The sequence below is a fragment of the Erpetoichthys calabaricus genome, chromosome 9, assembly GCF_900747795.2.
Source record: "Erpetoichthys calabaricus chromosome 9, fErpCal1.3, whole genome shotgun sequence".
Taxonomy (NCBI): Eukaryota; Metazoa; Chordata; class Cladistia; order Polypteriformes; family Polypteridae; genus Erpetoichthys; species Erpetoichthys calabaricus.
The window spans coordinates 97,386,775-97,413,653 of record NC_041402.2 but is presented as its reverse complement, the minus strand read 5'-3'; the positions used below and the strand labels follow the sequence as shown (position 1 = coordinate 97,413,653).

The 26,879-nt window shown below is 40.4% G+C and overlaps 1 protein-coding gene across 4 annotated transcripts in view; it reads left to right on the top strand.

The window, feature by feature from the left end:
- Positions 1–26,879, top strand: part of LOC127529132 (zona pellucida-binding protein 2-like) — a 76,230-nt gene that overhangs the window by 36,439 nt on the left and 12,912 nt on the right. For all 4 annotated transcript variants that reach the window (XM_051931720.1, XM_051931722.1, XM_051931719.1 and 1 more), the window contains 2 exons: positions 18,743–18,914; positions 25,205–25,363. In XM_051931720.1, the coding sequence (XP_051787680.1) occupies positions 18,743–18,914; positions 25,205–25,363 (331 nt within the window). The remainder of the gene's footprint in view (positions 1–18,742; positions 18,915–25,204; positions 25,364–26,879) is intronic.

Here is a 26,879-nt window from a genome sequence, read left to right as displayed (position 1 = left end):
GATTTTACACGTGCCTCTGTGTAAAACAAACATATGTTTGTGTGTATGTAGGTATGTATGGTAAGGAAGGCACTATATTGCGCCCGACCTGACACAGATTGGACACAGGAGGCACATATAAAATAAAACAAACTTTTATTTTCTTCCGCTGGAGGGAACATCTTCCCCATAATCCCCCCAGCCACAACACAGTCCTAAGCACTAAACACCAACACAACACACTCCTCTCTTCTGGCACCACCACTGCTCCCAGGCAACCTTGTCCTCCTCCACTCGACTCTGGCCGCTAAGTGGTGGTCATTGGCTCCTTTTATTGGGAACCCAGAAGTGCTCCAGGTGCTTGATTGCCGACATCCGGCTGCACTTCTGGGTGTGGCGAAACCAGTGCCCAAAAGGGGCCAGCAGCTCCTGCTGCAGCACCCCCTGGTGACGCCTGTGGAACCCAACAGGGTTGCACAGAACTCCAACCCCCATGAGCCCTGGGGGAGTCCGAGGCACCGCTGCCACCCAGGGAGGCTGCCATCTAGTGTCCAGGGGAGATACTGGGTTTTCCATCCTTGTCCCCCTGGTACATATGTTGCAGGGGTGTCCCGGTCAGGCATGGGCCCCGGCCATCTGTCACAATATATTTATATATATCGCGGGTGGAGCTTCTAAGCTCCAGTCGCGTGGCCCCGATGTAAACCAGGGGGGCTGCCCCCTCGTGTCCTGGGGGAGGTGCTGCTGGTGATATGTCGACTCCATGGTCCTCTCCTCAAAAGGGCGTCCCAGTCAGGCAAAGTTCCCAGCCATCTAACACAATATATATTGTGTATATCTTGTATATAAACGTCTACACATGGAAGTGTGTGTGTCTGTCCTGCCTGGAAGTGAGAGGTGGAGTCAGGGTAAGGGCTCCGCATCCGAGGAAACAGACAGCTTACTTATCCACTAATAACACAAGCGTCTGCACGTCTGCAAAATGAAACCTCAGAAGAAAGACAAAGACGCTTAGCCGCTAACATCACCAAAACAGTATCCCTTTTACTTTTCCTCTTGCCGCTAATGCACAAGTGATGTGAGCACGTCGGCTAAACAGATCCTCCTAGGAGAGATGCCCAGAGTAGTTCCTTTCAATTACCTGACATCTCTACATTTCAGGGTTTTTTTTTGATAATTTCAATAGTTTTTAGGACCCCGGGCTTTTTACAGGATGTGCTTACACTATATAATATATCTATTATGTAAAAAAATGTTGGGTTGAGACGTGATCATCTCGGAGAGACACTTTGACGTCATGTGAGACTAGACATTACAACATTAGAAAGCAAGACCCGTGAGACGGTGACTTTTGCATGTCATGCCCTACTTACAAAAAATTTAAAACATGTTCATGGTGTCACAGGAGGCTGGGGGTGCTCCCCAAAGCCACCAGGGCGGTCGCCCCCACATGGTCTAGGAGAGGCGTAAGCCCTCCTTCGGTCCTCCTGGGCATCCCGGCTGGGTACCACCCCCAGCCTTCTGTGACAACGGACATCTAACCTCGCAGTTGTTAGAATGCTTTTGGCAGACACACTTCATGTGCTCCCAGCTCTTAAAAAAGTTATACGTTCTAGATGGCATGTGAACAACTAAGCGAAGAAGAAAGAGCAGCACATCGAAAAGAGACACGAAAGCGTTGGAGAGAAAAGAAGGCAAAAAAGGATGCACAAGAGAACAATAATAATCTATGTGCACATTCAGAAAATAAGGAAAGTAATAATCAGCCCAGACCAAGTGGAACTGAAAAGTTCGTAGGTCCAATCGGGGTCAGAAAAAAAAGACTTCATAATGACATTCAAAAACGTTGGCGTGATACACATGCAGAACAAGTTAAAGAATATGAAAGTAGTAAAATTCAAAGGTATCAAAAAAAAGATAGCAAAGATGGCATTAGCACAAACAAACGGAAATTATCACTCAGTGAAATAACAGAACAGCAAAAAGAGATTGAATATATGGACATAGGTGATATGTCAGAAGTATGTAGATATTGTAAGGCTTTAAAGTTTAAGTCAGAGACTTGTAGATCGTCTAATTCCTGTTGCCATCAGGGAAAAGTAGTGTTGCCTCCCAATGAAGAGGCGTATCCGCTAGAAATAAAAGATTTGTTGTTTGGTGAAAGTGAAATCCACAAATACTACACAACCAAAATATCCGAGTCTACAATAATCTTTTCACGTTCGCATAATTCAATGCTCAAAATGTAGATTTACACGATTCAGGACCATACGCTATAAGAATCTGTGGTCCCGCAATAATTAAAGCTACAACAAGTTTAATTTCGAGGACACCCCAATTGGCAGGTGTATATTAATGATAACGGAGAAGCGATGCAACATAGGATCAAAACTGTGTTTGGTCAAATCAGAGCATACATTTACATGATCGAATTTCAAAAATGGGGTTTACCTCACATGCATTTATTGGTTACTTTGCAAAATAAATTATTAACTGCTGATGATGTAAATCACTTTGTCTGTGCTGAAATTCCAAACAGAGAAACCTATCCTGAATTATGGTACAAAGTCATTAAACACATGTCTCACGGAGCTCATTTAAAAGATTCAGTATGTTGGGACTCAAAAGAGAAAAAGTGTTAAAAGAAATTTCCTAAATCGTTCGTTCAGATAAGACTAAGGCTGGCTTTCCAGATTATCGCCAAAGAGATAATCGTCACGAACAACACACTTATCACAGAAAGAAAGATGGTAAAATTGTGATGACCAATAATTCAATGATTGTACCATATAACCCGGATTTGCTCAAACGATTCGATTGTCATATTAATGTCGAGTATTGTGCATTGGAAATGAGTATTAAGTACATCTACAAGTACATTCATAAAGAGCTCGATAGAGTATGCGTAACTTTATCGAAAGAACAGTCTCAGGACGAAGTTCAAGCATATTTAGATACTCAGTACGTCAGTGCAATGGAAAGCGGGTGGCATTTAATGGAATTGCCAATGCATGGTCAAAGTCATTCTGTTGAATTATTAATGATTCATTTACCAGGTCAGAATATGATTCAATTTAAAGAAGGCGAATAAGCAGAAGCTTTAAAGGTAGCGAAAAATAGAAATACAAAATTAATGGCTTATCTTGAACTTTTCAAAAGCATATATGTATGCGCAAATCTTTCAACATTACACATGGCAGAAACAAAAAGGTGTGTGCATGTGTATATATGTGTGTATGTACAGTTAGGTCAATAAATATTTGGACAGAGACAACTTTTTTCTAATTTTGGTTCTGTACATTACCACAATGAATTTTTAAATGAAACAATTCAGATGCAGTTGAAGTGCAGACTTTCAGCTTTAATTCAGTGGGGTGAACAAAATGATTGCATAAAAATGTGAGGCAACTAAAGCATTTTTTAACACAATCCCTTCATTTCAGGGGCTCAAAAGTAATTGGACAAATTAAATAACTGGAAATAAAATGTTCATTTCTAATACTTGGTTGAAAACCCTTTGCTGGCAATGACAGCCTGAAGTCTTGAACTCATGGACATCATCAGATGCTGGGTTTCTTCCTTTTTAATGCTCTGCCAGGCCTTTACTGCAGCGGCTTTCAGTTGCTGTTTGTTTGTGGGCCTTTCTGTCTGAAGTTTAGTCTTCAACAAGTGAAATGCATGCTCAATTGGGTTAAGATCAGGTGACTGACTTGGCCATTCAAGAATTTTCCACTTCTTTGCTTTAATAAACTCCTGGGTTGCTTTGGCTGTATGTTTTGGGTCATTGTCCATCTGTATCATGAAACGCCGCCCAATCAATTTGACTGCATTTAGCTGGATTTGAGCAGACAGTATGTCTCTGAACACCTCAGAATTCATTCGGCTGCTTCAGTCCTGTGTCACATTAGTGTCCCAGTGCCACTGGCAGCCATGCACGCCCAAGCCATCACACTGCTTCCACCGTGTTTTACAGATGATGCGGTATGCTTTGGATAATGAGCTGTTCCACGCCTTCTCCATACTTTTTTCTTGCCATCATTCTGGTAGAGGTTGATCTTGGTTTCATCTGTTCAAAGAGTGTTTTTCCAGAACTGTGCTGATTTTTTTAGATGTTCTTTAGCAAAGTCCAATCTAGCCTTTCTATTCTTGAGGCGTATGAGTGGCTTGCACTTTGCAGTGCACCCTCTGTATTTACTTTCATGCAGTCTTCTCTTTATGGTAGACTTGGATATCGATACGCCTACCCCCTGGAGAGTGTTGTTCACTTGGTTGGCTGTTGTGAAGGGGTTTCTCTTCACCATGGAAATGATTCTGCGATCATCCACCACTGTTGTCGTCCGTGGACGTCCAGGTCTTTTTGCGTTGCTGAGTTCACCAGTGCTTGCTTTCTTTCTCAGGATGTACCAAACTGTAGATTTTGCCACTCGTAATATTGTAGCAATTTCTCGGATGGGTTTTTTCTGTTTTCGCAGCTTAAAGATGGCTTCTTTCACCTGCATGGAGAGCTCCTTTAACTGCATGTTGTCTGTTCACAGCAAAATCTTCCACATGCAAGCAACACACCTCAAATCAACTCCAGGCCTTTTATCTGCTTAATTGATAATGACATAACGACGGACTTGCCCACACCTGCCCATGAAATAGCCTTTGAGTCAATTGTCCAATTACTTTTGAGCTCCTGAAATGAAGGGATTGTGTTAAAAAAATGCTTTAGTTGCCTCACATTTTTATGCAATCGTTTTGTTCACCCCACTGAATTAAATCTGAAAGTCTGCTCTTCAACTGCATCTGAGTTGTTTCATTTAAAATTCATTGTGGTCATGTACAGAACCAAAATTAGAAAAAAGTTGTCTCTGTCCAAATATTTATTGACCTAACTGTATATATATATATATCTATGTGTATATGTGTATGTGTGTACAGTGTATATGTGTATATATGTGTGTATATGTATGTCTATATGTGTATATATATGTGTGTGTGTATGCATCTAACTAAGCAGTTACTCAAACATTAAAAAGAAAAGCTAATCAATCTTTTATGTGGTATTAGATATATAAAAAAAACTATACATAGAATTTTAATTATGCAGATGGATTGAAATGTAAAGTTTTGCTTCTAGAATAATTGTTTCCAGTCTTCCCTCTTCACAATGGTGCGTAGTGCAGGAGGGGAACGGGGGTAGGAGTTGGTGAGTGAAGCGAGCAGGGGGTGGAGTCCTCTAGTATGTATATATATGATGCTCTGGACACAAGTTTAAAAGCACTAAGCAGAATTTTAATCTTTTCCTTTTCAGTAGTGCCTCCAAAGCACCACATCCACCAAACATACAATAAGTCAACACAATCATTTTCCTCCTCTCCTCCCGGTAAGCTCTGTTACACTCCCTCCCAACTCCGGTTCACTTGCTGGGTCTCCACCAGTACTTTTTATAGTCCTTGACCCAGAAGTGCTTCTGTCCTTCCATCCATGTGATTCGTCAGCACTTCCGGGTCAGATGGAGAATTGTATTTTCTTCAGCCCGGAAGTACTTCTGTCCCCATGACTTGGAAGTACTTCCGGGCTATATGGAAAACAGAAATCTCCGTCTCTCCCTGCAGTATCATCCCAGCAGGACTGTGCAGCCAAACTCCATCTCCCATAGTGACCTGCGGGAATCCGGGGCACCGCTATGCTGCAGGGAAGTCACCATCTAGTGTCCTGGGTGTGTCGGCCAGGATGTGCTGCCGGCCGTCCATCACAATATATATATATATATATATATATATATATATATATATATATATACACAGTAAACCCTCGTTTATCACTGTTAATCCGTTCCAGACTCTACCACGAACTTCCGCGAATTTCCGCGAAGTAGGATTCTTTATTTATAAATCGAATATTTTCACAGAGCATAGAAAACCTGTTTCCAGCCTTCTAAATACGTTTTTTAACATTATTAGAGCCCTCTACACATGAAATAACACCCTTTAGTCAAAAGTTTAAACTGTGCTCCATGACAAGACAGAGATGATAGTTCCGTCTCACAATTAAAAGAATGCAAACATATCTTCCTCTTCAAAGGAGTGCGTGTCAAGGGCAGAGAATGTCAGAGAGAGAGAAAAGCAAACAATCAAAAATCAATAGGGCTGTTCGGGCTTTTAAGTATGTGAACCACCACCGGACAAAGCAGCTGCAAGGAAGGGAGCAATGTGAAGGTAGTCTTTCAGCATTTTTTAGAGGAGCATCCATATCCTCTAGGCCAGTGTGCGAACAGCCCCTCTGCTCACACCTCCTCCGTCAGGAGCAGAGAATGTCAGAGAGAGTGAGAGAGAAAAGCAAACGATCAAAAATCAATATGTGCTGTTTGGGCTTTCAAGTATGCGATGCACCGCGTGGGAAGCATATCGTATATCATTGAGGAGTTTTATTTAATACATAATACGTGCTCTGGTTGGGTAGCTTCTCAGCTATCTGCCAATAGCGTCCCTTATATGAAATCAACTGGGCAAACCAACTGAGGAAGCATGTACCATAAATTAAAAGATCCATTGTCCGCAGAAATCCGTGAACCTGCAAAAAATCTGTGATATATATTTAGATATGCTTACATTTAAAATCTGCGATGGAGTGAAGCAGCGAAAGTCGAAGCGCGATATAGCAAGGGATCACTGTATATATATATATATATATATATATATATATATATATATATATATATATATATATATATATATTTGTATACAGTAATCCCTCCTCTATCGTGGGGGTTGCGTTCCAGACCCCCCCGCGAAAGGTGAAAATCCACGAAGTAGAAACCATATGTTTATGTGGTTATTTTTATATTGTCATGCTTGGGTCACAGATTTGCACAGAAACACAGGAGGTTGTAGCGAGACAGGAACTTTATTCAAACACTGCAAACAAACATTTGTCTCTTTTTCAAAAGTTTAAACTGTGCTCCATGACAAGACGGAGATGACAGTTCCGTCTCACAATTAAAAGAATGCAAACATATGTTCCTCATCAAAGGAGTGCGCGTCAGGAGCAGAGAATGTCAGAGAGAGAAAGAAAAAAGCAAACAATCAAAAATCAATAGGGCTGTTTGGCTTTTAAGTATGCGAAGCACTGCCGGACAAAGCAGCTGCAAGGATGTACAATGTAAAGGTAGTCTTTCAGCATTTTTTAGAGGAGCGTCCGTATCCTCTCGGCCAGTGTGCGAACAGCCCCTCTGCTCACACCCCCTCCGTCAGGAGCAGAGAATGTCAGAGAGAGTGAGAGAGACAGAGAAAAACAAACAATCAAAAATGAATACGTGCCCTTCGGGCTTTTAAGTATGCGAAGCACCGTGTGGGAAGCATGTTGCTTGACCAAGCAGCTGCACAGAAGGGAGCAACATGAAGGTAATCTTTCAGCATTTTTAGACAAGCGTCCGTATCGTCTAGGGGTGCGAACAGCCCCCCTGCTCACACCCCCTCCGTCAGGAGCAGAGAATGTCAGAGCAAGAGAGAGAGAAAAAAGCAAACAATTAAAAATCAATACATGCTGTTTGATCTTTTAAGTATGCGAAGCACAGTGCGGGAAGCATATCGCTTGTCAAAGCAGCCATATGTAAGCCCAGCAAGAAAGAGAGCAATGTGAAGGTAATCTTTCAGCATTTTTTGAGGAACGGCCGTATCCTTCAGGGGTGCGAACAGCCCCCGTGCTCACAATATATTTGAGGAGTTTTATTTAATACGTAATACGAGCTCTGGTTGGGTAGCTTCTCAGCCATCTGCCAATAGCGTCCCTTGTATGAAATCAACTGGGCAAACCAACTGAGGAAGCATGTACCAGAAATGAAAAGACCCATTGTCCACAGAAATCCGCAAACCAGCAAAAAATCCGCGATATATATTTAAATATGCTTACATATAAAATCCGCGATAGAGTGAAGCCGCAAAAGTCGAAGCGCGATATAGCGAGGGATTACTGTATATCAAATCCACAAAGGGAGAAAATCAGTCACGTATCTTAAAATAGTTGTTAATTCCTAAGCTTTCAACAACCTACCAGGTGCCTTCATCAGAGGAAAATGATTAGACATACAGGAATCAAACACAATATATAGCAAATGGGGGTGGGTTTGTAAGCTGGGGTTCAGAAGGTATTGGTCATTAAATCTTTTTTATTATTTGAGAGTTCTTCTTTTTAAGCCTGCATAAACTAGGTTCAAGTCCAAGTGTCATTTGATATGATTCAGCCATCTCTCTAGTACTGGTAGTACTGGTGCAGAGTTCTGCTTGCGCTGTGTCACAGTTAAACTTGTGTCCAATAGAACTTGTATGTGTGTATATCAGAAACCATGGGTCCTTCCTTCCTTCTGCAAACTTTATCACAAGCCTTATATATATAGTGGAAAACTGGCCTTGACACACACAGATACACAGACTCACAAGTTCCAAAACACACGTTTTATTTTCTCTTTCCTTTACAGCACTTCACACAGTGCACCAATCTGCTAGAAATGCTCACAGTCCCTTCTTTTCTTTTCCTTTTGTCTATTCTTCTGCCGCCTCCACTCCTCTCCTCACAAGCTCTATCCTCTGCCTCCCGACTCCGACTCCTCGAATGGAGTGAGGCAACCCCTTTTATAGTTCACCAAGATGTGGTCCAGGTGCTCCCTGATGACCTTCCTGGAACACTTCCTGGTGTGGCAGAAGTGCTGCATGGGCACCTGGAAGCAGTCTGGGTGTACCTGGTTCCTGTTCCAGCAGCACTTCCTGGAGTGACGGAAGTGCTGCAGTCCATGGCTCCATAACTATCTGGGCGCCCCATGGCCCCGATGCAAACCAGGGTGGCTGCCCTCTCATGTTCCGGGGAAGGTATTGTTCCTTTCCCGGTCCTTCCATTCTCCAGGTGTCCGCCAGCAATATATACACTGTACTGTATATATTTCTTTTTTCATAAGTTATGGCAGCAATGGTGTCATACAACAGTACAGTTTTTCTATGTAATCTCAGTGGTGTTAGATACAAGACCTCCAGTGCTTACAATGCTGCACCTCTTCATCTGACTTGACAGCCTTTCTGCCCGTCTTCTCTTTTAGTGGTCCAAAGATGTAATCACTAGTGATGTCTGATGCATATGTTGGATGTGAAAGACACTTGATGTGCAGGTCTTTGATGGCTGCAACTATTTTATAGGAAGTATGGAGCAGAGCATTTTCATGTTGCAATAAGACATCTCTACTCTGAAATTCACTTTGTTCAGATTTGATTTTGAGTTTCAGACGAATTTCGATAGGCTTCAGCCCTTCGCTGCTCAAAAAGCAGATGGTGGAACACTGCTGTTCGGTGTCCAGTGGGATTGCCATCTTTAAACTGCTAATATGACATCATGTAGCTTGTCTGCACTGTGCTTCCACCTGCTGGACACCCCTAATGTGACTGCTAAAGATGCCAGCTTACATGACAAAGGTATAGTGCTTAAAATTTCTATATAAATTTTAAGATTTTCATTTGACTCTCCTTTGTGTATTGAACAAATATAATGCATACATATAACAATACAGCTAGGGATATATACAAATGATACATAAATATTTCAATCAATTAATTCGTCTTTTTTTTTTTTTTTTTGCTCTGTGTGTAAAGCGACCTTGGGTTTGTGAAAGGCAATCTATAAATGCAACTTATTATTATTATTTTTATTATTATTATTAATAATAATAAATAAATAAATAAATAAATAAGAAATTAGGAGGTGAGATAAAGAATATACTATCAGCAGAAAAATAAAATTCAAGACATATGCATATATACTAGAATTGAAGTAGACAAAAATATAGAACAGTGGTTTCCAAACTCAGTCCTGGAGATCCACTATGGCTGCAGGTTTTTGTTCCAACCAATTTCAGCTTTTAATTGGACTCCTAGCCTAATTAAATGACCTATTATTTCCCAGGTTTCTGTGTTTTGCAGTCAATGTAGAAATTACATTCTGCTTTTCCAGGTGTTCTGACTATTTAACCCATTATTTATTAGATGATGGATCTGATGCTAATATAGTTGCAGCCTTTCATCATTCAGTGTTGTTTGCCTGGGTACTCTGGTTGTTTTTAATTGTCATTAAAGCAACCTACATAGAAAATGGCTAAAATAATAGGAACACAAAAAGAGAGTTAGGTATTTAAAACAATAGCAAAAATGGAAATATTTGTAAATGTAGAAATCATACCATTGTGCTTTTCTGAATGCAGAATAAGAGAAGAGAAAAAAACAGCTATTTATATTAGATCAATTATTATCAATTATTATCACTGATCATGAATCTGGTTAGAAACAAAAACCTGAAGCCTTAGTGAGTCCCCTCAACCAAGTTTGGGAACAACTGATATTGAATACTGTATACAAAATAGTACAGAGGCAATAAAAATGGTATATGATGACCTCCAAGGCCCCATGTCTTTTTTGATGCACTTCCAGTTGACTTCTGAAAAGGGAGCAGGACAGATTCTGAGGTATCTACAGTTCATTCCCCTTCCTGGACATTTTCACTCTTTACTAATCTTGGTTCACCAAAGACAAGCTGAGTGAACTATGATATATAATAGATATCAACCAGTCCATGTGAAATTAGGCATATACTGTTTAGCTCTATTTTACAAAAATAACTTTTCATAATTACATTATTAACTAGATTAATCTCTAAACCATGCAACTTTAAATGTAAGAAAACATTGCTTTTGTGCAGTATATCTGAAAAGCAAATTACAGTACTACATTTCAAATCCTTGACCAATTCTTAATCTTATTGACTAATAAATCCTTAAGTAAATGTTACATATAAAACTCAAAATTGGCTTTATTTTAAAAAATATGTCTAGTTTAGTGCTCAACAGTTAATTCCAGCAATCCAGTATTTTTTTATCCTTTCATAATGTTGGAAAAACAGTGATTTTAACTTGGTTAATTAATTGTCAGTTTTGACTTCATATCGGTAATTAAGTAAATAATTCTGTAAGGCTCCTACTTTGTTTACCTTATCTTTCTCTGTTGTAGGAGAGGTTCTATGGCCATTAAACTTACATCAAAACACCTAAAGCACACTTGTTTTAAGAAACAGAATAATACAATTATTGATAAACATAAGGATTACAGAAATAAGATAACTGCATATACAGTATATATAGACATATAAGACAGTATGTAGACAGACTAGCATGAATATAGAAGAGGCTGGTTGTTTACTTCTTCTTTAGAGTTAAGACAGATAAATAGTTTTGCAATACCAGTCTTTACAGATGATAAACGATGTTGTGTGGAGTTGTTGCTTTTGTCCTTCTCTGGTGTTAAATGGTGGATTCTTCTTGCATTGGAGTGTACTTTCTCTTTGTGACTTGGTCTTTTGGCTGTGGCATATTGATGCTGCTTTTCTTAGCTCATATTCTTCTAAGTCCTCTGCAAGTTCATAGGGAAAAGTATTACTCTTCCTGACACAAGAGTTTAGATGCTGAAATTTCTTGCATAACATTTTGTCTGCTTCTGGCTAAGTTTGCCAATGTGGGTCTCAGCTTTCAGGTCCACAAAGAAAAGATATTGTCAGCATTCTGCTCCCCAGGGATAAAGTTATTTAGAGGGTGCAAGAGTTCATTTTGGAGAGTGCCCAGGAGTGAGTTCCCTGGGAGATACCCTAAGAATTCCCTAAAGAGAGTGTCCAGCCAAATTTTGAAGGAATGTATAACTTGTGATTGGATTAAAATCACTTCCAGTTACAAAATCAGATCCTTCCCATAGGTTCATCATTTGGTCCATCACATTTATAATTCATTGAATTAAAGCCCTTTGTTCTTGGGGTTCTATTTGGTGTTTTCTGGACTGAAAGGATCTGCAGAGTGGCCTCTGCAAAGATGCCAGTTCAACTCTGATTTACACCTTTGTTATCAGATGAAATATAGGCCTTTCCCTCAGTCAGCGCATCATTCCATCTTGCTTTAAGACTACGATCATCATCCCCTTTGCTAAAAAAAGCCCACCCACCTGCCTGAATGATTATAGGCCGGTAGCACTCACTCCAATCATCATGAAGTGTTTTGAGAGAGTGGTGCTGGTCTACATTCAAAACAGCAAAACGGACACTCTGGACCCCCTGCAGTATGCCTACCGGCCCAACAGGTCCACCTCAGATGCCATCACAGCCGTACTACATCATTCCCTCTCCCATCTGGAGAACAAAGACTCCTACATCAGGATGCTCTTTGTTGACTACAGCTCCGCCTTTAACACGGTTATCCCACATAAACTCACCTGTAAATTGTCTACAATTGGCCTGCACCCCACCCTCTCTGTCTGGATTGGTAATAGGATTTCAGCCACCACAAACACAGGCACAGGGATGCATCCTCAGCCCCATCCTCTACACCCTGTTCACCCACGACTGTGTGACCTCCCACAAAGATAACATCATCCTAAAGTCCGCAGATGACACGGCCTACAGGAGGGATGTGGAGAATCTGGCATCATGGTGTGAGGACAACAACCTCACCCTCAACACAGACAAGACAAAGGAGATGATAGTGGACCTGAGGAAGGAGAGGAAACCTCACCGGGCACTGTTCATCCGAGGGCTTGAAGTGGAGAGGGTGAGCAGCATTAAATACCTGGGCATCTACATCAGTGAGGACCTCACTTGGACACTTAACACCACACAGCTGGTCAAGAGGGCTCAACAGTGGCTGTACTTTCTGAGGAAGCTGAGGAAGTTTGGTATGTCAACTAAGGTCCTCTGCAACTTTTACAGCTGCATTGTTGAGAGCATCTTGACCAGCTGCATCACCATGTGGTACGGCTACACTACTGCTATGGACCGCAAACGCCTGCAGAGAGTGGTAAAGACTGCTGAGAAGATCACCAGGACCCCACTGCCCTCTCTGCAGAGCATCTACAACTGCAGAGTCCGCAGGAGAACTGCCTCGATCCTCAGGGACCCCACCCACCCCCAACATGAACTGTTCACACTTCTACCCTTAGGCAGGAGGTATAGAAGTATGAAATGCAGGACTTCCAGGCTAAAGAACTCCATCTTTCCCAAGGCCATTAGACTCCTAAATAACTGACTGGAGTTTATAACCATGGTTCATCTCATTCTATCTACCTCACACAACTGTATTTGACTTGTCCATCACACACCTACCTGCACATAACACTTTATATTTCTATTCTGTTTTTATACTTTATGCTGCCTCTGTTACTTATTATCTATCTGCTACCTATTATTTATGTTTATCTTTATACGTTGGGTTTGTCATTTGGTGTGGACAGCAAAGAAAGAATTTCATTGTACAGGGAAACATGTTTCCTTACTGTGCACATGACAATAAACTTTGAACTTGAACTTGAGGAGAGTACATACAAATGGCAAGTTTGCCATAGTCCCACAGAGTCCAACTATTGCAGAAACAACAAACCGTTCTTCTAGGGACATTCATGCAGCACTACAATATGTAGCTACAGGGTTTGAATTTTGACATCAGATTGTGGGAATTGCACCTAATATATAAAAAAAGTTGCATAACATGAAGCAGACAAAGAAAAACTTTTACTTTTAACATTTTTATCTGTTTAAGGAATTAGTTAGTTTAAAAGAAGCAAATTTCCAGTTCATGCCTGCTTTAGGAGTGTGATGATGTAACTAATTAACTCAGTTGCAGTGATTTTTATTTGTAGTGTTGTACATTTGAATGTGAGAGTTGAAATGGTGATATTAATTGCTTTTTTAATATAACCCCATCCATACTCCCAATAAATGAATGGAGGCTTCACATTCATCCTCTGACTGTAATGAACATAGCTAGTTCCAAGCATCCATCCATTTTATAACTAATGTATCCAGATGAGATTCATTAGCAATGGATGCCTATGCCAAATGCACTAAGTAAGAGGCAGACATCATTGGACTGCATGCTACCCTTGCTCATATATGCCTACAATGTTGACAAAATAATCTGCTCCACATGTTCATTCCAAAATAAAATTCATTTAGTTAGTATTTAAAAACATCCACATTTCCCAGACATTTATGTGGCTAAGCTTGCAATTTGACAGAAGTGCATAATCACAAAAGATGTTCAGTTAGCAGCACTGCTAAAGCAGAACACTTAATTGCTAAAAATGAATCGGCAAACACTACGTTTGTGTCATTTTTTGTGTTTTTGAATGAAAGTAATGCTCTGTAGTTAAACAACTAAAATGTGCCAACTGTGGTTAAAGCAGAAATGATCATTATTTCCATGGTAAGGAAGAGAACGGAACACAGCCTCCAGTTATGAGCAGTTATTGCCATCTAATTCAGGGACACATTCTAATTAATACACAGTAGGAAAAAAGTGTGACCGGTTATGTGAGGCAACTTGAAAACAACAGAGCAAAGACTTTTACAAAACTCTGCAATAATCCATATTACTAACCGAGAATGGTAAACTGGAAGGCACGGACGCAGGTACACGGCGATGGGACCAGGAGACATAGTGCGCAGGCGCCTACAGCGCGCATCTCATAAACCGCAAGCGAAGTCTGATCCACCACGAACGAAGGAGTCACGGTTCAAAAACGAAAGAGCTCAACTAACGTAATTTAAGACATGAAGCAACAATGCGCCCATAGCTAACGACTAACGACACAGCCACACAGAAAAGAGGATTCTGCACTGCACCCCAGAGTCAAACGGAAGACACTACGGAGTCTGCAAAGTTCCACAAAGATAGTATGGAAGGCGCGAGAAAGTACGAAAGGCGCAGGCGCCTACAATGCGCTTCTGAACTAAACGTCCACACTACACAGCATGGTCTGGGTAATAAGAATAAACGAACTCTCCGTATTAAACGTTCAGCATCCTCACACGTCCAAACCATATAGCATATGTGAATCACATTACAGTGATGCATTATTAACAGTACAACCACAGAAAACGCTCCGTATTAACAGTAAGTTCAATTATCCATATTACTAATGGTAGACAACGGATAACTAATGGAGTCACGGTCACAGCTCCAAAACGATCCAGCTCAACTAACGAAGCTACAAAAACGAGCCCGCTTGGATAAAAACAATAAACGTGGGCGCCTACAACGCCGTCTGAAACCGCGGAAGCAAAACTATCTCGGCTCCAAAACCAAACAGCTCGACTAACGGAGCTACACAAACGAGCCCGCATGGACAAATACAATGAACATAGACGCCTACAACGCGCATCTGAAACTGCGGAAGTAAAGCAGGTACGGGTTCAAAATGAAAGACCACAACTGACGGAGATACAAGAACGAGCCCGCCTGGATAGATTCAATGAACGCAGGCGCCTACAACGCACGTCTGAAATGCCGCATGCAAAGCAGGCACGGCTCCAAAACGAGAGAGCTCGACTGACGGGGTTACAAAAACGAGCCCGCCTGGATAAAATCAATGAATGCAGGTGCCTACAACACGCTTCTCAAACAACGCAACCAAAGGAGTCACGGCTCCAAAACGAAACATCTCAACTAACAGACATACAGAAATGAGCCCGCCTGAATACAATTAATGAACGCAGGCGCTTACAACACGCCTCTCAAACAGCAGAGGCAATACATAAACGGCAAAGAAAGGAACGACAAACAGCCACTAAACAATTACGCCAATTAGCTGACAACGCATTCTGTAATGAGTCCACTATTAATGAACATTCATTAGGATTAATGAATATCATTTGCTGTCATTGTCATTCACTTAACTTCCCTGAAGAAACAACTGGCAATACAACTAATGAGTTTACACATTGTTGTCAAAAGGGTCAGGTTAAACTGCCTCCTTTAGATGAATATCCTGAATATCTACGGAAGCTTCTAACTAACAATGTACCCGAAAGTAAAAACTTTATGGACTGCATTAGATCCTACAGTAGTTCATTTGCTTTTGCATCTACCGTGGTAAATATCACGCCACCAGCTGGCAATGGCCCATACTGCTTTCGCGTATGTGGACAAATATTACATCGGATTGGAACAGTGCACCCTGAACCACATCACAAATGCAAATATGTACAAATCTACGTCTTAGATCCAGATGACGCAATCTATCAACGAATAAACCTTCCTGAAAACAAGCCATGCACAGAGCTGATAATGAGAAGCGTTCATCTGACATTAAAGTTAAAGTTATAGATACTCCATACCAAGGAAAACTCATTCAAGGACAACACGCCATCTTAACTACAAATGTTGTGTATAAAGAAATATTCCAATAAATCTTTCTAATGTGCCATGCTATGGGTTCTTTACGTCCTTTGTTCGTCATCTACACCTTTACACTCCAATATATCTCATACATACATCAATGTATTTCGGGTTACCCAACACCCGGGGTTGGCGAGCGAAGCGAGCAGGGGGCAGAGCCCCCTAGTAATAATCTAAAATTGAAAGGTTTCATTTAATAATACATTTTATTCACAAAGGTAGCAACAATGCTGCAAATCTAACAAAAAGTGTCAGTAGTTTGTGCCATTTGAAATTTTAGTTAATTTGACTTTCCCATTAAATATTACTCTTCTATATGTGTTATTAACCATACACTGACATAATCTCATAACAACAAATGTTAGGAACCAGAAAAGGGTATTTTCTTATAAGCTTGATTTAAAAACTTCTTATTAAAGCATCTTTAAAGTTTTTGTAAATTAAAAATACCCTGAAATATTTTGATTTCCAGTAATTCATGTGGCAATGACATAATGTTTGAATTTTTAGTACTTGTTTTAAATGGTATTTATTTTCCAGTCAATGGACAGAAACTAAATGAATAAATGTAGTTCAACAGTTGGTGTACATACGAAAAATTAAAAGACATATTCACAAATAGTACCCTGTTAAAACACCCAAATACAGTATTTGTGGGCAGATAAAGAAATATCACCTTTAGTTTTACCTAATAAGTATTTAGTACTTAGAAATTTAAGAATGAAACATAATAGTGGTACTCTGAAACATTTAAATTCCTGGGGGTGGTACACCAAGATAAAAGACTGATAACACCTGCACTTAAGGAATGCAAAAAAAATCATCTTGTAAAACAAATCCCTTATTTGTAGATTCTGGATGGTGGACAGTCCAGAAAATTACAATTCATGTTGCTTGGTGTCAACAATGGCAGCTGTTATGGACAGTACTGGGTTTGTATTCATGGTACACTGAACATCCTTACTCGTTGGCTGTATCCCTTCATGGCAGTGATGTATCTGTCTGCAAAAGGGCTTTTTCCTAAATAGGACCATTTTTTTTATTTAACAATGCTGGACGAGTCCAGGAAAGTTTTCAGAACATAACAGTAAAATCATCTTAATGCAGTGGCTTTTCCAGTTAGCCAGTTATTCAATCATCTGTGATATGAATAGGAACCAGCTACAGTATTCAAAGCTGCAATTCACCAGCAGCTAGTTTTCAACAAATGCAGGACACATTAGATTGCGCATAAATCTGTTTTTTTGTCACATAATTGACCAAAAACAATTAGACTGTTCAGAAGGAAAAAGTAGAAGTAGCTCATATCCAGCAAAGTGGCTTCTTATTAAATACCAGCTGTGCTACCCATCTAAGATGGACTGAGATCTAAGTAATCAAAGCAGACCTCATGTTTTTTATTTTATACAGAGGTTGTCCATTTGGTCTGGTATAGTAGTACGCCCCCAAGCCCTTTCTCTTGTGGCAGCTTTTTCCTCTTCAGATAGAGATTCCCATTTTTGCTGCTTCTTCTCACCATCATTCATCAAACTGATGACTCTCATATTCAAAGTGTTTTACTGAGAAAATGCAGCAGTGGTCACTACTGCATTGGCCAAGTTTAACAATTTTGACCTACTTGTATATGGACTTTGGTTACCTGATGTAAGTGTTGATTTATCATTACTTTGACCCATCCATTTCCCACCATGTGATGTTATCAGACATTAGCATTACAGCTACAAACCTCATTCAGGTGGTGCAAGAAAGTCACTGTTATGATAGTAGTGCTGGTGTATGATGTCAGACAACAGAATAGGTTGATAAGACTACTTTTTATTTTAGACTCTTATTTGGTATTTTTATTAACATTTTTTGAATTCTGCCCCTTCTTCTGCATGTTTTCCCTAATATATTTCTTTCTAACCCTAGCAACTGAATGGGCACACAGATACACAGACACACACAAAAACACTGGTCCTTTTATTATGGTGAATACTCAGTTTTGATAAAACTTGAGTTTTGCAACCATGCATTTGCCTCAGAAGTAAACTTTAATCATACTGCATATGGCAGGGTGGCAGGGTTAATGTGATGCAGATGCAAGACTGTGTTTATAACAGCCTAGATAGATAGATAGAACTTCATTTGTCCCCAGGAGGAAATTTTGCTTTTTACAGAAGCTCTTTAAATAAATAAATACATAAATAGGAAGGTAAGAAAGTAAGTAAATAAATGTACTTGCGCACTTTGTTCTGATCACACACACAAATATAAAGCAAGAAAATTCAAAATGAAGAAAAGTTCTGAGAGTCTCAGTGAGGCATTATGCAGACGTATTTCTGTTGGTATAAAGGAGAAAATGAATTCAGAAGTACAGTGCAGTACATGGTATGATCAAATGAATCAGTAAGAGCATAAGATTTGATCAGATAAGATGGTTTCAGCTCCACACTTTGAACTTGATACTGAGCGTTTGAAAATGGATAGTGGTAGAATGATAATCTATACAATATATTCATTTGTTATGAACTTATTTCCTTTTCTCAATAGGTGTATTCCCAAATTGATGATTTCTTCAAGATCAACAAGGATTTCAGTGCTAATGTTCTAGGAACTGTCAAGTTGAAGTTGTTAGGTAGCTCCTTGACAAGTTTCAAAATCCTTCACTGCAAACCTGGATTTGGGCAGGAAGACAGCCAACATGAGTGCTCCAGCTGTTGCGGTAATTAAATTTTATTTTATTTAGCTCAAAATCTTGCAAAGCTTTCAAAAGAATACACAATGCTATTCAAAGGGATGTCCTGTAGGGGGTGCTTTGGGAGGATGGCGTACTGGGCTATTCGGTTCCTGTACAACCTGAGCAAAAGCTTGGTTTGCATTGCTGGCAGTCACTGAGTCTGTTCATTATTTTTATGGACAGAATTTCTAGGAGCAGCCAGGGAGTGAAGGGTGTCCAGTTCGGTGGCCTCTGGATTGCATGTTTGGTTTTGGTGGATGTGTGGTCCTGCAAGTTTCATCAGGCTGTGACCTTAGACCAAGAGTTCCCAAAGTGGTTGATATTGACCCCCTGGGGTCAATTTGAACTTTCTAGGGGTCGATAGTTTCAATGAAAAAATTTGGGGGTCAACGACAGCAAAAATAGACCCCCTTACTACTGCTATTTGTTTGTTACTTCAAAATATCTATGATTCCAATAGGTACCTAATTAAGAAGTAAAATTATTTTAAAAAAAACACATTACATACCAAATATGCGAACGAAAAGGTAAAATGTGTCATTAAAAGAGTCACACGTAAGAATGCATGAAAATACATGTAGCACAAACATGTCTGTTCATTGTCTTATCGAACATATCAAAGCAAGTGCGGATATGAAAAACCATTGCATGTAATTAGGGGGTCGACGGTTTTAAAAGTTTTTGGTAAAGGGGTCTGCGGCTGAAAAAAGTTTGGGAACTCTTGCCTTAGACCCACACTGGGGTGGTTTGCAGCTGAGTGTGAAGCAGCCAGGAGAAGGATCCACACCTCCAAGTCTGAGGTTATGGTTCTCAGCTGAAAAAGAATGGAGTGCCCTCTTTGACTGGGTGATGTGCTACCTCAAGAGGAAGAGTTTAAGTATCTCACATTCTTGTTCACAAGTGAGGGAAGAAGAGAGGGGGAGATTGACAGTCAGATCGGAGCAGCATCCAAAGTCATGCAGACATATTACTGGTCAGTCATGGTAAAGAGGGAGCTGGAAGGTGAAGCTCTTGATTTACTGCTCAATCTTCATTCCTACCCTTATCTATGGTCATGAGCTGTGTGTAGTGACTGAAAGAAATAGAACATGGATACAAACAGCATAAATGAGGTTTCTTTGCAAGGTGTCTGGCTCAGCCTTATAAATAGAGTGAGAAGAGTAGATATTTAGGAGGAGTTCGATGGAGCTCTTCTGTATCGAAAGGATCCAGTTGAGGTGGTTCAGGCATCTTATTAAGATGCCTCCTGGACGCTTCCTTGGGGAGGTGCTTTGGGCATGTTCAACCAGGGGGAGACATTGAGGCAGGCCCAGAAAACACTGGAGAGATTATATCTCTCAGCTTGCCTGGAAACACCTCGGTATCCCCCAGAAGAGTTGAAGGAGGTGCCTGTGGAAGAGGGATGTCTGGGCATCTTTGATTTGACTGCTGCCCCCACGACCTGGAACAGAATGTGGACAGATGGATGGAAATAAGGCATTTGATTACAGTATGAAGAACAAAATTAGAGGTGAATCTGAGTAAAGGTACAGCCAGGAGGGAAAACTTTGCTCATTCCTGTGAAAAGGAGGATTTGTAGACAAGACATAATGATATAATGCCTTATTTAATCCTCAGCCACCACATAGTTCTTCACTACGATCCTGGCAAATAAAGCCAGCAACTGATGGAAATACCCAACACCACTGAGAAAAAAAGTGCTAGTCTGCACAAGGCTCAGGACACAATTACAGGGGACTGTGGCATACCTTTTGTAGTTCCTTGTTCAGGGTAGGGTTGCAGGGACAGCACAGGCCACAATTTGTGTCACTGTGTTCATCACAGAAGTGATTCTGGTGTAAACTGGAAGAATTTCTTATTGCAGCCATCATTCACTGCAACCAGTCTTAGCATAATTTTTACAGTAGCTCAACTACCACAGTCACAGATAAAACATAGCAAAGATCATAACCTGCCTCTGTAGATCAGATCTTGAAGTGCTCCATCATGGCTTAATTGCCTCTTTGTTTGACCAGCTGAACTGTCTTTTTACTTATCTTCCCGCAAATAGTATCTGCCATTATCTGAGCATGATTCATGATCCAAACAAAACACCACAATTGGCTTGTTGATGCAGCTTTTCTGCCATATATTAAATCATCTTGAAAACTGTTTTACTGACTTTTAAAGCCTGCAACCTAAACTCTCAGCAACAGCCCTTTCAGCTTTACAGCTCATTTTTTGCTTTTTTTTTCAATCTAGTCTGAAGACCTACCCATTCTCTGTGTTTGAATTGCTCTCCCATTGTTTACAATTCTTAGTGCTTCTTATTCAATGAGATGATACCACCAGACTCTACATGACCATACATTGTTAACTTTTAAAAATCAGTTGCAACATATTCTCTTCACTCCATCAATCAGGTGTTTATGGTAAAGTGTCTAAATCAAGGCAATTATTATGTAAAGGAACATGATGACTCTTAAAGGACCCTGGCAGCAGATTGAACTCTTTGGACAGAATTCCAGTTACTATGTCTAGCAAAGACTAGGCGCGGCTCATCACCTGGCTGATACCATTGCTGCAGTTTAGCATGGGGTGCTTCACAGTGGCAGGAATAGGGGAAGTTGGTCAGAATTGAGGGAAGGATGAATTCAGTCAAATACAGAGAGGTCCTTGAGGAAAACCTAGTGCAGAATGCATGAAACCTCAGATTGAGGCACAAGAATGACCTGTAGCATTAAGCCAAGACAATGCAGGAGTGGCTTCAGAACAAGTTTCTGACTGTCCTTTAGTGGCCTAGCCAAAGGACAGACTTAAACCCCATAGACATTTGAGGAGAGACATGAAGATGGCAGTGTACAGATGCTTCTCTTCCTATCTAATGGCACTTGAGAGGACCTCCCAGAAAGAATGGGATCAACTACATAAATCCAGGTATGCAAAGTTTATACTGTAGAGACTTACCTAAAATGACTTGAAGCTTTAATTGTGGCCAAAGGGGCCTCCACAAAGTACTGAATTAGTGTTCTGAATATTTACTTTTGACTTTTAAAATATTTATAAAACTTTCTGTAGTTGTGCTTGAGTAGAGTGATTACAAATACCTCAAAATACAGCTACCAGAAAGGAAATCCAGCAGTTAGTATGCCTCTGTGTTCAAAAAAAAACTCCACAGTCCAAATGTGTTTGTTTTAAACGTTTTAGTGAAATTCAAAGAAAACAGTACACACAAAAATATAGTTGATAATGCACCTACAAAAAAGAAAAATGTTCTTATCTATAATGTTCCGTTTAAGACTTGTCTATACATTTCTTAAAGTTTCTTGTTATCACATACACTAGGATGTACTTTTGACATACATACAGTGCATCACTTTTTCCACATTTTGTTATGTTACAGCCTTATTCCAAAATGGATTAAATTCATTTTTTTTCCTCAGAATTCTACACACAACACCCCATAATGACAGCGTGAAAAAAGTTTACTTGAGGTTTTTGCAAATTTATTAAAAATAAAAGGTGGCACAGTGGCGCAGTGGGTAGCGCTGCTGCCTCGCAGTTGGGAGACCTGGGGACCTGGGTTCGCTTCCCTGGTCCTCCCTGCGTGGAGTTTGCATGTTCTCCCCGTGTCTACATGGGTTTCCTCCGAGCGCTCCGGTTTACTCCCACAATCCAAAGACATGCATTGGCTCTAGTGTGTGCTTGGTGTGTGGGTGTGTTTGTGTGTGTCCTGCGGTGGGTTGGCACCCTGCCCGGGATTGGTTCCTGCCTTGTACCCTGTGTTGGCTGGGATTGGCTCCAGCAGACCCCCGTGACCCTGTGTTCGGATTCAGCGGGTTGCATAATGGATGGATGGATTAAAAATAAAAAAACTGAGAAATCACATGTACATAAGTATTCACAGCCTTTGCTCAATAGATAGAGATAGATAGATAGATACTCAATATTTTTGTCGATGCACCTTTGGCAGCAATTACAGCCTCAAGTCTTGTTGAATATGATGCCACAAGCTTGGCATACCTATCCTTGGCCAGTTTCACCCATTCCTCTTTGCAGCACCTCTCAAGCTCCATCAGGTTGGATGGGAAGCGTCGGTGCACAGCCATTTTAAGATCTCTCCAGAGATGTTCAATTGGATTCAAGTCTGGGCTCTGGCTGGGCCACTCAAGGACATTCACAGAGTTGTCCTGAAGCCACTCCTTTGATATCTTGGCTGTGTGCTTAGGGTTGTTGTCCTGCTGAAAGATGAACCGTCGCCCCAGTCTGAGGTCAAGAGCGCTCTGGAACAGGTTTTCATCCAGGATGTCTCTGTACATCGCTGCAGTCATCTTTCCCTTTATCCTGACTAGTCTCCCAGTTCCTGCCGCTGAAAAACATCCCCACAGCATGATGCTGCCACCACCATGCTTCACTGTAGGGATGGTGCCAGGTTTCCTCCAAAGTGACGCCTGGCATTCACGCCAAAGAGTTCAATCTTTGTCTCATCAGACCAGAGAATTTTCTTTCTCATGGTCTGAGAGTCCTTCAGGTGCCTTTTGGCAAACTCCAGGCGGGCTGCCATGTGCCTTTTACTAAGGAGTGGCTTCCGTCTGGCCACTCTACCATACAGGCCTGATTGGTGGATTGCTGCAGAGATGGCTGTCCTTCTGGAAGGTTCTCCTCTCTCCACAGAGGACCAATGGAGCTCTGACAGAGTGACCATCGGGTTCTTGGTCACCTCCCTGACTAAGGCCCTTCTCTCCTTATCGCTCAGTTTAGATGGCCGGCCAGCTCTAGGAAGAGTCCTGGTGGTTTTGAACTTCTTCCACTTACGGATGATGGAGGCCACTGTGCTCATTGGGACCTTCAAAGCAGCAGAAATTTTTCTGTAACTTTCCCCAGATTTGTGCCTCGAGACAATCCTGTCTCGGAGGTCTACAGACAATTCCTTTGACTTCATGCTTGGTTTGTGCTCTGATATGAACTGTCAACTGTGGGACCTTATATAGACAGGTGTGTGCCTTTCCAAATCATGTCCAACCAACTGAATTTACCACAGGTGGACTCCAATTAAGCTGCAGAAACATCTCAAGGATGATCAGGGGAAACAGGATGCACCTGAGCTCAATTTTGAGCTCATGGCAAAGGCTGTGAATACTTAGGTACATGTGCTTTCTCAGTTTTTTTATTTTTAATAAATTTGCAAAAATCTCAAGTGAACTTTTTTCACGTTGTCATTATGGGGTGTTGTGTGTAGAATTCTGAGGAAAAAAAATGAATTTAATCCATTGTGGAATAAGGCTGTAACATAACAAATATGTGGAAAAAGTGATGCACTGTGAATACTTTCCGGATGCACTGTACATAATGTCATCCATACAAATCAGAAGATCATCTTCATCGGAAGTAAGTGGTACCACCCCAAGGCAGGTGGGGGTGCTGACACTAACAATATAGTTTTTCTTTCATCTGCATTGGCAAGAAGACCCAATGAGGGTAATGACCACTATAAAAACCCAGATACCCAGAGAGAGTCGTCTCATTTTGGACTCGGAATGCAACCAGAACAAAGCTCCCAAACAAGGTCTGCTCTGCAGAGCTATTAGACAACTAAAGTCGAGAAGACTGCCTTTTATTTCTTTTGCCTTTACGAGTTTTGTGCTAAATTGCACCTGTTTTCTTTAATACTGTTTAAAGGGCGACCTGACTGGAACCCCAACACTTCCTTGAAGCCCTTGAGTGTCCTTCCACCAATCCACAATACATGCATATGATCAGAAAACTATATGGCCTTAATTTCTTTCTGTCTGTAACAGTTTGTGTTTCTTTCTAGCTATATTACTTCAGTCTGAGCATTAAGAACTTTACGTTAATTATTAGGTAATTGAGAGTAATTTATGTGAAACCTACATTCTATTCAAATTAAGCAAAACTAATTAATATTAACTTAAAAGCTTTGGCTCTTTTTTCTAAAAACATGTTTTCATTTTGTCATTATGGGTGATTGGGTGTAGATTGCTGGACAAAAATATCAAATTTATCTATTTAAAATTAACTCTACAACACAAAGTGTGCAGAGAGTGAAGGGGTCTGCATACTTTCTGAAACCACTGTATGTTTTGTTTTTATTTGCATTTGTCATATTATTTTTGTTGAACATATTCTACCATAACGTGTTTCTACCATAGCCGTGTTTAATGCAATTTAAAATTAATGACATTAATGCCGCTATACAAATTAAAAGCTAAGTAATTAAACAAGTGAGCACTGCTTCTGTATGCTTATTAATATTAGATTTCTTACCTTCCCCACAGTGGTATGCAAGCCAGGGACTTTCAGCTCAGCCAGGTCACCGCAGTGCAACAAGTGTCCCCGTGCAACATACAGTAGCCAGTATGGACAGGTGTCCTGCAACTCATGCCAAAATAAGGAAACTACTCCAACAACTGGAGCAACCTCCAGTAAGCAATGTGGTAAGGTTCACAGTTGAGTCCTGCTCAACTACAACAGCAGAAAGCTCAACTGGCATTTTAAACTGAACTTTATTTTAAACAGAAGCTTCCTATAGTCTAATATTTATATTTTATTAGTTCAACCATATTGAAATTGTTTATTTTTTTGGGAATTGGGAAACCAGCAGGTTAAGTGACCTTACCAGGATTATACAATGCATCAGAGGCAAGGCCTCATCCAGCAACGTAGTGTTTTGCAGTCAAATGTCACAATTGTTATAACATACTTCCTAATAGTACAGAGAATGCGAATTATACAATTTTTATGAATGTTAGGAACTGAAGTGAAAGGAAACAAAAGTATGCTTGAAAATAGCTTAAGGCCTGATCTTAGGTTACCTGCTTCTTTCACTAAATGATTTAGATCAGAAAAAAGCAATTCAATAAGCATCTGATTCTTTATATCTAACATTTAAAGTGAGCACATTTTATGCATAATGATGGTCATAACTGCTCCTCACAATCTTAATTTTGCTCATATTAAAGCAAGGACATTCTTATAAAGCAAGGACATACTTTTTTTGTTTGACCTTATTTATATATACTAGCCAACCCTCGGCGTACCATACGCCGCATAATCAGGCCGCTTTTTTAATGATTTTTAAGCACAGGGAAAAAATGAACATTTGAAAAATCCGGAGGAGAGGGGAAGGACGCCCATTACGCCCCATCCGTCATGCTAGTCTGCTGATTTCTCGTTCAGTAACCTGTGAGTAGTGATGGGCGGGGTGAAGCCTCGCGAAGCATCAACACGTTTGAAGCAATTGTGTCGGAAATCGTATCGAAGCTTCGAAGCATTTGACACTCACCTCTCTCGTGACACCTCCTGGCCATTTTAATTAACATTACAGAAACTTATGATACACTTCAATGACGTCTGTTAAAAGTCGTATTGCTTTTATTTTTTCGTAGCTACAGACTGACAACGAAGAGAAGGGTTCGTCAGCAGCTTCTAGTGTCTGATGTCTAAAAAATATAAATATAACTAATGCCGACAGGCAGAATGCACTATATGATAGCAAGAGTTAAACAAAATAAGATGCCTCACCTCATGCATTCCCGGCTCTTTCAATTAGTATTTACTTTTGCACTGTATCATTATAATCGCTTCTGTTATTAGTATTATAATTAACCCTGATCTTTTCTTGAGATCACATTTAATAGCCTTAAATGTTTTGTTTGGTCTGTCTTAATTAAAACGGAGTAGACAGGAAATAAAGGTTTATCCCTGTACTTTGCCATGATATAGGTAAGCACATTTGAGAAAGAAAATATGAAATCCTTAAATCACAGATGTCATTATTCGATCAAGTATTAAAATCTTTAGTGCTTCGAAAGCTCGACAGTGTCGAAACCTTAGTATAGAACGGCCCATCACTACCTGTGAGTCACGTAGAGTTTTCATTGTTGTTTGCGATTCTGGCCGCTTTTCGCATACTGAGTTGTTCGGGAGTCACAGTTGAGAAACAGTTTTTTA